Source organism: Bidens hawaiensis, unplaced genomic scaffold (assembly GCF_021521415.1).
Source record: "Bidens hawaiensis isolate Kalapana, Puna unplaced genomic scaffold, B.hawaiensis_p1.1 tig00010343_1, whole genome shotgun sequence".
Classification (NCBI taxonomy): Eukaryota; Viridiplantae; Streptophyta; class Magnoliopsida; order Asterales; family Asteraceae; genus Bidens; species Bidens hawaiensis.
The window spans coordinates 162,935-176,773 of NW_027491783.1; the positions used below are offsets into that span (position 1 = coordinate 162,935).

Here is a 13,839-nt window from a genome sequence, read left to right on the forward strand (position 1 = left end):
CAGGTCTTGTTTTCAATGTTCACTGAGTCATATAATGCCTTTGTGGCCAAGAATCTTATTCACACCAGTGTAGTTCAAGAAGATCTGGAACAAATAGATGCTGATGACCTTGAAGACATGGATTTGAAGTGGCAAGCTGCCATGCTGGCTGTAAGGAGAAAAAGGTTATACAACATGACAGGGAGATCAACCTTCTTTGTTCCTAATGATAGAATTGGATTTAACAAGTCAAAGGCCATTTGCTATAACTATCAGCAACCATGACACCCTTTGCTAGGGAGTGCAATCTTCCTAGGAAATATGGAAATCAAGTGAATCAAACTCACTTTTATCATAACCAAAATCAGAATCAGCAGAACTACCAGCAAAGAAATCAGCAAATGAATCAGAACCCTTATCCTCAAAACAGACAACAACAGACCCGGCAACAACCAGGGAACAATCAGTTGCAACTGCAGACAAATCAGAATAGAGGGAATGCTAGAGGAAACCATCAAGGTAGGGATCAAGGGGATGTGGTTGTCACCATGGTTCCTCAGGATGGTGAATTTGACTGGAGTAACCATGCTGCTAAGATTGAAAAGGCTAATATTTCCTATATGGCCAAGATCAATGAGACTGGGGAAACATCAAATTCTGAGGGACCTTCTGAGCATACAACTGACTTATTGCTAATTATTGATGATTTGAACAGGGAAGTTAGAAAATGGAAGAGTGAGTGTGGAAAGAAAGATGTGGTGATAAATGTTTATGATGATAGTGAGAGGACCTATGAGAATCAGATCAAGAGTTTGGAAGAGGATTGTATGAAGAGTTATAGAATTCAATCAAAATTGAATCTTGAAGTTGATGGTTTGAAGAAGTTGTACAATGAAGAGAAGTTGAAAAATACAGTGTTACATATTTAAATTGACTTCTTAAAGAATCTTCTCTCAACAGGGAATATTATGGGCCATGTTGAGAAAATGAAGCCTATAGAAAAGTACAAAATTGTGCCTCCTCCTTTTTGTGATAAATATCCTTTAAAAGTTGACAATGAGCAAAGAGAAGAATACTTGAAACAATTTAAGTCAACTTTTGAAGATAAAAAGGAGTTCATAAGTATGTATGAGAATGTCACTGTCAACAAAAAACGTGAGTTTGATATCAAAGAGAATATCACACCAGCTGATAAAGGTGTAGAAAAGAAAGCAGAACAAAAGAATGCTGAAACAAGAAATGAGTCATCAAGTGAGTACATTTCTTGTAGTTGCAATAACAGAGGACTAAAAGGTAAAAGAACAATAAAAGAGTCAAGCAAGAAGAATCTAAAAGAAAGAATGCCCAGATTGCCAAAGCAGACTTCTAAGCAATGTTTTAAAAATCGGAATTTTACTCGTACCGGATTTAGTTTAAAAATGGTACAACCGGTTGAACCGGAATATACTGGGAGGTTTAACCGGGTTGAATAGTTTACCTTGTAATTCCACATAAATACAATTTCAACTCAAAAAAAAACCCAAAAGTACATTAATAAACATCACGCCCGAACCAAATATCATACATGAACAATGGTTAATAATAGTTGGGTCAGATAGAAAGTTTGTACTTTATATACGAAATTAATCAGTTACAAAAAAATGTAAATAAACTAACATTATATTTGCATTATACAAAATTAGTTGATTAACGAATCGTCGTTTACCATGTTTACTTTTTTCAATTTTATCCTCTATGTTAAACGTTCATTTTAAAAAAAATATCGGGCACAAAAAATATCAAAAGTCTCATTGATTAAAAACCGATTTGCCGGTTTAAACCGGTATTTTTTTAAAAACCAGCGGTACGATGTTTTAGTAAACCGCCTAAAAATAACGGAGTCTAAATACCGGTTGCCTTACAAAAATCCGGTATAACCGGTTCAACCGGCCGGTACGTATCGGTTTTTAAAACATTGCTTCTAAGTTGAAAAAGCACTATCAAAAGATGAGGGCTGAGCATAAGGTGTTTGATTTGTGTGGAAACTCACAATCTCAGAAATTTCCACCAATTTATCCAGTGTTCTCTAATCATGAACATTTTGATGTTGGGGGTCCTAAATATGCACCAAGAAGAAGAACAAATTCTGAGAGAGATGAAAGGTCTACAAGTCCTCAAGTGAAGCTAAAAGAGGTGAAGTTTGTGAAGGCTAAAGAACAGCCAAAGATTGATGTTTGTGGACCAATTCAAGTGGATTATGACAAGTGTACTTATGCTCAAAAATCATTGGGGTTAGAAGTTCTAAAACCAAGTGAAAGATACATAAATGATAAAGCATTAGAAGAACTTGGAAGTCTAGGAAAGGTGTGGTGCAAAAAGTGTGATTCATATGGACATCATACAGATTCCTGCTAGAATAAAGAAAAGGAAGAGTATGTAATTCCTGACAAGTTCCATGGACAAGATTTGGGACTATACAAGAAGAAGTATGAGAAATACTTAAGAAATAAGAAAAGTGAATAAGATTTGGAAGCAGATAGATTGAAACTTGAGAAAATATTAAAAGCAATTTTGAAACTAAATGAACCATCAACTGAAGCTGGCAAGGTAAGCACGAGAAATGCTGATACTTCAAAGAAGTTTGATAGAAGAAGAGTTAGAATATTGAATGGTGATGAGAAGTTTCTTCTGAAATAATGTTTTGAACCAAAAGGGTTTCAGTGGAAAACAAAAGAGAAGGTCATAAAGAAAGAGGCAAAAACGGAAATTTGAAAATATTTTTTTATTTTTAAATTAAAAATAATATTTTAGAAGTTTTTAAGTTTTCTCTTGATCATCTCCCTATATATATGTGTGTGTGTGTAGAATGTTTGTCGATTCACCTGTCATGAATGCAATATATTCAATATAAAGTAAATGGAAAGCTACCAAAAATAGTGCCACAACCTACGGGAATGATAATGATACCACCATTCTCGACAACCGAAGTTGAAGGATAGGTAGCGCATGTACGTCTCGTCGGACCCTCCCGCTTTGATGTTTGATGTACCAACCATAAAGCGATAAACACATTGCACATTATACATGTATAATCATCATAAACAATATAAAAGAATGTTATTAACATGCATGACATAATTGCGAATCGGTTTGTAAAAAATGATCATGAAATAATGAGAAGCATGGTAACGTGTTGCACCCCAAAAATGTTAAAAGATGTAAAACGGTTATGAAAAACTCACCTCGAAAATGAGGACAATAGTTTGAACGAATCGAACAAACGAGGTTGAAAATCAGGGTGGATTATCTTAAATAAGTAAATACGTATGCTAAATTTTAACGAGTCTAAATGAAAAGGAAACTACGACAAACTAAGACTTAGGGATTTTGATTTAAAATGAATTAAGTTTGTATAAATCATTTGATATTTATTAGTTGAAAAATGATTTGTAAATGAATAATTATAACTTATTAATATAATCTTAAATAAAAAGATTAAAAATAATTTATTATTAAACGTTTCGTTTTTGAGTAACATAATAAATTAATTTTCTAATTAATTAATTTAAATGTTTTTACATGAATCATTTTATAGAAATTATACATATTAGTTTATGTTGAACAAAAATAAACAATAAGAGTTGTTACGGTTATAGAATTTATAGAATTTAATCATGTTTAATATAGGTAAAAACAAAAATTAAAATGGTTTAAGAGGTTTTCAAAGTGTTTAACTCTTTCAATAAATTTTATTTAATTAAAAAATAAATTGGGTTTTTTTTTATTAGTTAAACTTAGTAACATGTGTATTACACGAGCTAAAAAATGATATAATGCCAATAAAAAATGTTTACATATTTGACACCGGTTATAAGTGAAATCAAGTATAAAGTATATGTCATAGCATATGAAACAATTATAATTATTTAAAAAAATCCATAATGTCAAATAATTTAGTAAGGTATAACAATTTCCCATAAATGAAATTATATATTACACTAATTATAATATTGACGAAAGATTGGAACATAATTTGTTCATAAAGGAAATAATTTAATGGAAAAGGTTCCCATTGGGTTTGAAAGAAAATACTAGTTGTTTCAACAAACTTATTTATAACCAAATATGAACCCGAACCATTCGTTCAAATTAACATAAAACTAAAAAGTACATGAATAATGAATTTGATTTTTAAGTTACAAAATACTATCATTTATAATAACTCATTTCGACTCAAACTCATTCTGATCATAACTCTTTTTTGCTCGCTCGTTTTGACTCGAACTAAGTTAATACTCTTTTAAAACAACTTGTTTTGACCCGAACGTATTTTACTCAAAAAACACATTGACCTAAACTTGATTTGAACCAAACACGAACCCGACCCGCCTGTTTAAATTAATATAAAACTAAGACTACATGAATAATAAATTTTATTTTTAAGTTAGAAAATACTATGATTTAAAACAACACGATTCGACCCGAATTTATTCGAATCATAAAAAAAATTTTAGCGCGCATGTTTTGACTGAACCAATTTGATATTCTTCTAAAACAACCCGTTTCGAACTGAACACTTTCCGTTCATAACCTGTTTCTAGCCAAACTAATTTACTAAAAAACCATTGACCTAAACTAAATATGAGCCTGATCCGCTTGTTTAAACTAACATAAAAACTAAGATGACATGAATAATAAATTTATCTTTGTTTCTATATATAAACTTTTATGTAACATTGTAACTTTTGCATTTGGTTTTGAGATTTATGTAAAGCAAGAGGTTGAGTCTTACAAACACATATGTAAAATAACCATGACCATCTTTTAGTTGAAATTGGTCAAGCTTGCTCACTCACATATAGAGAAACGACCTTAGTCACAACACCATTGGCCATGTCGTTTACCGATTATGAACGGATTGGTTTTGTCCGTTACGGGTTAATCGTAACCGTAACAAAAAAAAGTAAAAAAAAAAACTTTGAGATAACCATAAAAAATAGTATAAGGACAAATTATTTGCGAAATATTATGAACCATATCCTTGAAGCTAAAATATATCAAACCACTAATTTCTTTTCAACTACGCTCCATTTTTATGCCCAAATGTAGTCAACTTGTACAAGACATTTTTGACCCGTAAATCGCAATATCTCAATCAAAAAAATTCAACCAATTAATCAAGTTGTTGAAACCAGCCATTTCTTAGGTAATAACTTAATTAAGGTAAGAGTAAAGTGCTAAAATCGTCCCCGAGATTTGATTAATTATGCGACTTTCGTCCAAAAAGTTTGTCTTTTGCAAGTGGATCCTTCTCGTTCCACAAGTCTTGCCAATTTCGTCCAATATACTAACCCTATCTATTTTTAGCGTTAACTTGAGGTGTAATTTCGTCTTTTTACTCTATATATTAAAATAGAGGGTATAATCATATGCCTTTCATCATCTTCTAGCATCATCATCATCAATTCATCATCTAACTATCCTATCTCTATGCAATTCACCACCCGCTACAACCACCAACCACCATCATCATCGTTCTCAACAGGACCACCACCATTATCGTTCAAGGTCAGAAAATCGATTCCACACAGCAGCAGTCATTCAAGAGCCTCAAATCAATCCATCAATACCACCACCAATTGTGATTTTCTGGGATCGAACAACCATCAATTGGCGTTCAAAAATCCATTCTTGACCATAAAACCGAAGCTAAAAAACCAGAGGAGCGGGTTTCAAAAGTGGTGGCTGGAACCGATTAGATCTGGGTTGCAATTGGTGAGAACAGGGGTGGGGTAACTGAAATTTTAGCACCATCGTCTCCACCCGTCGCCGCCGGTCACCAATAAACATAGTCAAAAACTCAAAATGATTCCGGCAAACATCGTCGGCTCACACGCTGGTTCCAGGGTTACAGTGGATCTGAAGTGTTTTATTGATGGGAAAATTCCCAAAATAGCCCCTTTTAGAGAGAGAAGTCCCAAAATAGCCCTTTTTTCCTCAAAATCTTTTATAATTTGGACTGTCAAGACGCATTGTGGAAAGATAAAAATAAAGACGAGATTTCAAAAGAAAGTCAGGTAAAAGACGAGATTTGGGGAAATAATGTCGGTAAAGTCCAAATTATTTGTAATCTTGGAGCAAAAGTTCAAATTTTTCAAAAACTTTTTTACTTAAAAAAACCGTCTTGAGAGACTGTTTTTTAATGATTCCTACCTTTCTCGTCCATATTTTCAAATTATTGGAAAAATATATTTTTGACAATTATACCCCTAAACCACCACTGCCACCTTGAACCACCACCATCATCAACGCCGTCAGCCCCACCCCATCACCACCACCACCCCCACCCCATCACCTCCCCTCCACCGCCTCCTGTCGTATCCCCACTGCTCTCCGACAGTCCCTTGTAATGAAAAGTTGGAATCAAGAACTCAAAACCCCTAAAGCATAAATTCTCATGAACTAAACCTAGAATATTACTTCATACACTAATGCAATTAAGCTAGAAATCAACAAATCAAAATGGAAATGAGTATTGAACATACCCAGATGCAATTAAGCCTCAAACTGCTTGAAATCAACAGCAAGAAAACAATAATTGTTACAAGCCCAATTGCAATTAATGGAATAATAATACAGGTAGATAGATATATAATATAGCAGAAATAAATAAATATTCCCATAAAATAAAATGAAATGATTTGTACAAGAGCATGAATAGAAAAGACACAAGACACTCATAACAGAGAGAGAAAGTGGACAATGATGTATGCACATTTGCTTTCAAGAAATTAAATTTGCTTTCTTGTTTCATCTTTTGATTGTGTTTAATATATCACGTGGGGTATACGACGGGAGATACGACGGGAGAGCAGCGGGGATACGAAGGGAGGCGGTGGAGGGGAGGTGATGGGGTGGGGGTGGTGGTGGTGATGGGGTGGGGCCGACGGCGTCGGTGATGGTGGTTCAGGGGTATAATTGTAAAAAATATAATTTTCCAAGAATTTAAAATTTTGGACGGGAAAAGTAGGAAACATAAAAAAACAGTCTCTCAAGACGGTTTTTTTGAATAAAAAAGTTTCTAAAAAAATTTGAATTTTTGCTCCAAGATTACAAATAAAATGGACTTTACCGACATTATTTCCCCAAATCTCATCTTTTACCTGACTTTCTTTCAAAATCTCGTCTTTATTTTTATCTTTTCCCAATACGTTTTGACAGTCCAAATTATAAAAAATTTTGAGGAAAAAATGGCTATTTTGAGACTTCTCTCACAAAAAGAGGTTATTTTGGGAATTTTCCCTTTATTGATTGTTTAATATAATGCTTTAACATTTTCTTTCAATTATTTATTTATTTTTTAATTGTAACGGCTCCATTTTATTTATTTTTGTCTTTTTATAAACAAAAACGTAAATGGACATGATCGCCCCTCACTTAACGTTAGAAAATAGATAGTGTTAGTAAATCAAACTAAATTGGCAAGACTTGTGAAACGTGAAGGGCCCAGTTGCAAAAAACAACCCTTTTGAACGAAAGTCGCATAATTAACAAAACCTCAGGGATGATTTTGACACTTTACTCTTAAGGTAATTAGAAACTGTTAATAATATAATTTTAAGAAAGTAATAATTGGTTTAATTGAGATAATTAATAAATATTCAATAGTAATAAATGCATTAATTGTTATATTGTAAAAAATTTATTAAATTGAAGGAATGATAATTAAAAAATTAGTTAATTAGGTGGAATATATGTATCAATAGAAATTGATTAGTTGGCATCTCATGTGAATGGCATATATTGATTTAATTGATTAATTTCTTTTCAACTAATACCATGTGGAAAACATGTTTTGATTTAACAGATTAGTTAGATACAAAATATTATAATAATAATAATAATAATCCAAGAATAATTATAGCCATTTGCATGGGAAAAGTTCATGACTAAATAATTATGATTATGGATGTTTTAAATGTGCATGCAATACTACGAGGGTGATGAAAAACAAAATTGTCTAGAAATGATCCTGTGATTGCAAAGGTAACGCACAATATCAACAAATGAAATGATAAATAAATGACCAATTTCATTAAAGATCAAAACGAGTCGGGTTACAGAAACGGATTTTGACAAATGTCACAAGAATTGGTTTGTTTGTGGTTTAGAATAGACTAAAACAAGCTCCACCCTATTTTATTTCAAAACAAAACCCATGAAATCAAACAGAAACCAAAAGCATCGAAACTGAACAGATTCGGAAAACATCAAAACCAAACAGAAACTGAAAACATCAAAACCGAACAGATGCCGACCAAAACGAAAAAAACCAAAACCGAACCTGAACCGAGACAAAACCGGAGATTTTTTTTAATGAACGAGGATGACAATGGAAACATTGTAGTTGTTTTACTTTTTTCATTTTTGATTTATATTTTGAGTTATTATTTTTTTATTAATTTTTTTGAATTTTTTATGGGTTTTTAAAACCTTTGTATTTTAACATTACTTAACCCATCCTAACCCATACCTATCTTAAAAAAAAAAAAAAAAAAAAAAAACTCATCCTGAGCCATACCCATTCTGACCCATTACCCAATCTAACCCAACTCATTCATTTTTGCCATCTCTAGTGGCGAGCATTACCTCTATACCAAGGGATTGAGAGGTTTCCCCGCTAAGACTCCCCGACTCAAAGAACATTATTATTTTATTTTTTATTATACTTTTTTATCGTTACAGTTTGTTTGTAGTATATCGGCTCATATTCAGTAAAATGTAGGTAAGAAGAAACCCTAAATCGATCATTAAGAAAACTTCATGATTCATTTGTTACAATCAACATATGCTCTGGTACCATATGTATATTATATCTTGAGAAATGGGAAAACATAAACCCACTTGACTAGATTCAGTCATAAACAATAAATTAGAGATCAAGATAATGATGAAACTTAAAAGTAGAAATCAGTACATTAGAGAAAGAAATAGATCGATTATGATTCATCCCGTTGAAATGTCATTGAATGGTAGAAATCTTAGAAAAAAGTTATGGTATTCTTTCTCTGTACCTAAGGTGTGAAACAGTGAATATAATTATATAAATGGTTAGATAAGCTTTTTCCAACATAGTCTAGATGCGCTAGTAACTGCTGTGTTTCACATGAGTTTGGTTCAATGCCCATGGATAATAAATTTGACTGTGCTTTTGTTGTTGTATTAATACTGTTTACACATGCAGAGTTAAATGATGAACCAGTGATTTCTGATAGACATTGGCCCTATATGCATTAAAGGGAATATAATGGTACCATGCTCTTATTCGATGGAAAATGAAAATGTAAGTTGTGGTTTAGCAACGGATTTTCTAGGAACACCGCTCCGATTGCTAAAACACCCCCTATATGCCGCGTATAGACCTATACGTGGTGTATGAATCGGTGTTTCTAGAAAACACCATCAATTTTGTCTTATTATGTTTTTTTTTGTTATTTTGTTGTTATTATTATTATCATATATTAATTATTTATTTAATATTTAATATTATTTCGGTCAAAAACAGTTAACACATGTATATACCAAAATCATTGTTATATTATACCAAAAATCATTGTTATATTGATAATTTGTACAAATAAAAGAAAATACGACAACTAGAACATAAAAATCTACAGGAAGTCCTCCATGTTCATGCCCACGCCGTCGTCGTGGCCCCCGAGGCCCCCGAACGCGTCGCCAACGTCGGCGTCGTTCTCTCACGTACGCCTCGCCCACGAACCGTCCGCGGCATCCACATCGTCGCCCCGTCCGCGTCTCACGCCAGACGTGCTCGCCTCGTGGTCAAAACTGGGAGGGGGTGGCGGTGGCACGGTGTACCGCTGTCCAAACAGCTCCGCTACCCGATTGCTAACAAGCTAGTCGATCTAGAGCGACATCTGCCTCATCCCCAACTCAAGGGCTTGCAACCTAGCGTCGGTGGCAGGACCCAAACGCACCGCGCGATATGTGCATAGAACGTGCTGCGTCGGCCCCAAACAACAAACCAACAGAAATCGTGGTTGTGAGTCTCGTTTATCACTTGAACCCTCCAACATGCACCCCTCGAGTCGTACCTGCCCAGGATCTAAAACGGACGGAATTTTTTGATGTTGCCGGTACGTCTCACCATCGCCTTTATTTTGGGTTCGCCTCCACGATTGCATGCAAGGTCCACAACGTTTTTCCATGACCGCTGGACCACAACAACAAACCATTGCTCCCGTCCTCTAATTTTTACACATTTCTCCAGCTCCTCGCGGCTCTTAAAAATCTGAAACAATTTTACGCTAATTCTTAAGCCGTTTATTAAATAACATACAAACAAATAATATTAACTTAAACAAAACACACGGTGTCTTACAGCATTTGTTTTATACGAAACCTTCACCTCGCGTATGTAGTCGTCATCGTACTCATCTTCGTTATTTGGGTTTGGCCCGGCATGATCATTTCGCCCGTGGTGCGATGAAGCCTCGTTTCCATAAAACGGATCATTTGCTACTGGTGGCTGGTACGATGATGTAGCCTGACCTCCATAATCTGACCAGGCGACAGATAACGGGTACGATAGCTGACTACCGTAATCCGACACGAAGTACTCCTACCATACATAAATTAGAAATTCAAACAACAGTGCTAGTGATAATAATAAATAATAATAATACCTATAATAATATAAAATATAATATTTTAATAATAAAGAATATTAAAATAATAATAACATCACCGTATATTTACAATAAGACTATATAACGAAACCTGGTTCAAGTTTGACAAGCCCGGCAAGCCAATGTTACCATAAAACTGTTCGGGCTGACAATAAGGTTGTTGGGGCGGGTATCATACCCGACATACTCCTAACAAAACGTAATGTAGCATGTGTTAGTAAAAAAAAACTACCAAATTCATACTAAATAAATATATAACGAAACCTGGTTCAAGTCGGGTAACCACGACGTGCCAGGCTGATCGTTAGCGGCGTAACCCGGCTCCTCCTCTGGAAATAAATGGTTAAACCAAGACATTCTGGGTATATATAGTACAAATGTTATATTGTTTTTTGGTTGAACGTCGAGACCAACACGCATGCATTTATAATAGAGAAAGGAAAAAAGGGAAGGGAGAGGAGTCGGGTTCCAATAATTCAGCAAAAATAATACGCCGCGTATAGATCTATAAGCGACGTATAAGATACGAGTTGACAACCTAGCCCAGCTTTTGCAGGGCAGGTTGTAATCAAACTAATACGCCGCGTATAGATCTGTACGCGGCGTATTAGTGAGCTTTTCTAGAAAAGCCCACCAGTTTGTCTTATCATGTTCTTTGTTTTTTTTCTTTTTTTTTTCTTTTCTTTTTTTTTGTTATTTATAATTATTATTATCAATATTATTTTATTTATGAGTAACATATTATTATTCACAGTTCGGCAAAGAGCGTACAGTTGCAGGGCTTATATGGGAAAATTGACATTGCGAAACGACCCGTCAATTTATTGGCTGCTATCGTTATGGACAGCTTGAATCAGTTACAGTGATTATCTTGCGAAAAACCGACAGTGCTAAACGAACCCTTTCTTGGATGCTCTCGGTATCGGCATCTCAAATCCCCTCTTCGATATCTTCAAACTCCAACGGTCTTGACCTTCGGCCACCACCGGCAACCATAGTTGTGTTCACTCAACACCTATCAGTCGTCACTAAGCTTAAGCTTAGGCTTGTTATTAGTTTTATTTTTAGTTGGTCGTATTCTAAGTTGTAACATTCATTACTTTTCAAATCCTGAAACCCGACCCATTTCGAATTTTTGGTTTTATTTATGTATATTTATATAATATAATGTTATTTATTATTCTCAAGTTTCGTTTCGCGTATTTTACGTGACATTCATCATTTTTGGTATACTTATTTGTATTCGCTAAACCGACTCGTCTCGTCAGTTCATTGTATTCGTGTTTAATGTTCGTTAATATATTATCCACGAGAACTTACGTCTATCATTCGTTCGTCCCTATTTCTTTGTTTTTTTTTTGATCTATTAACGAAAACTCTGGGATTTAAAATTGTTATTTTAAACGATCCTCTAACTATGCGAGCATATAACAAAATTGTCAAAGTATTCAAAGCTTTATTACATCTTTATAACTTATCAAAGTACAAGGTTAGATTGTAACTTTATATTTATTTTAGTTTTTTAAAAACAACATAAATCTTGAGGGTTACTTATGTAACTTATATTTAAATTATATTATTAAATAAAACATATCCCAAACCCCCACCCGCCCCTAAAACTCACGGTTTTCCGGCCGAAATTCCAGCGGAAGTTCCGGTGAGCATAAAAAAGATCCGGCTGTCCCAAATCGCCATATAATTCGCGTTTTAACTCAATTAGTGCTCGTAAACACGTTAGACTATAAAGGCAACTCGTTAATCATTATTTAAAACACGTAACAGCAACTAAAAACGAGCAATTTGATCCGTAACCTTTGTATAACCGCCGGATTATATGAAAATTCATTAACGACCATTTAAAGTCTTTACGTTGCAATTTCTAGTATAAATAGGAAGCTAACCAACATATAAACTCGTTCATATCATCGTTTTAATCAAATACACACTCAAAATCACGAATTTGTTCATCCTAAATCCGTTCCGGCCAAGCTCTCGTTCGCCGTCAAATCATAACAATTAGAGGTAAATTTTATATGGTTTTTGTTAGTTTTTGGCCAACAACTAAAACCCCTAATAGAGATTTAACATTCATGGAACGAATTGAGAGTATTGAAACCTAGGGTTTGTTAGGTTGAAGATGAACATGAACTTTTATATTTATATTTTTGTTCCTGAATTATAATTAAATACCTAGGTTGATCTATTGGTTAATACTAACATGTTTCCGGGTTCGAACCCGGGCCAATGCAAATTATTTGATATATTTTTTTTACCATCCTATTTATTAGTTAGAAATCAAATAAAGTATTTAAAAATCATAATAAATCAAATAAAATTATATTTAAATTAAATAAATTTTTTATAAATTAAGTATAAATGATCTTTTACAATTTTCGCTTAAAAACTAACTTCTTGTTTTCCGTTTCGCAACAAACCGCTAATAATATAATATTCACCATTTTCGCTAACTTTTTAATGCACTAAAATAAGAACTTTACCGTTAAAATCCTTCAACAAAGAATATAATTCTCATGTTAGCTAAATAATATTTAAATAATATATATTTCATTAAACCGTCAATATTAATTTCGTTTAACTTTAATCCGCTAGCTTTAAAATTCGTTAGCTTGTAATTCGTTAACCTTAATTCAATAACATAAAATTCATGCCTTGTAAATTATCGTAACGTTCATATTATCGTTAAAAGTTATAAATAAAATAACATCAAACCGTAAAATTATTGTTAAAACCTAAAAAATAATATAAAATTATCCATGCTTTAAAATAATAAAAGCCAATAAAATATTATATAATCCCAAAAAGTAAATTATTTAAACATTTATAAACCCGTTAGTTAGTTTTTAAATGTTCGTATTTATTTTAATAGTTCGAGGAGTTCAATCATTTTGTGTTCTTTAACACATTTTCGGTTGCTTCGGTTTCGTTATCGTGCTGTCGGTTTTCATTACAATGTTTATCTTCAATTTCAATGTGAGTTTCTCACACCCTCTTTTTAACGCTTTTACTTTTGGGGGTAGCATATATATCATATTAAACGCAAATCGATTTTATACTCAGCTATTAAACTGCAATTCATATCAGGGACTTGTGTGTTATATGTGCTTACTTGATTATGTGCTATGCAAGTGGTTGCCTCGATAAGTATTATCAT

At 33.4% G+C, this 13,839-nt stretch overlaps 1 protein-coding gene across 1 annotated transcript in view; it reads left to right on the forward strand.

The window, feature by feature from the left end:
* The first annotated feature begins 260 nt into the window (after positions 1-260).
* The window catches only part of LOC143534777 (kinesin-like protein KIN-12E), a 29,331-nt gene continuing 15,752 nt past the window's right edge, over positions 261-13,839 (forward strand). Inside the window, exons 1-3 of the mRNA XM_077029188.1 lie at positions 261-852; positions 940-1,272; positions 2,039-2,322. Of these exons, the coding sequence (XP_076885303.1) occupies positions 261-852; positions 940-1,272; positions 2,039-2,322 (1,209 nt within the window). The remainder of the gene's footprint in view (positions 853-939; positions 1,273-2,038; positions 2,323-13,839) is intronic.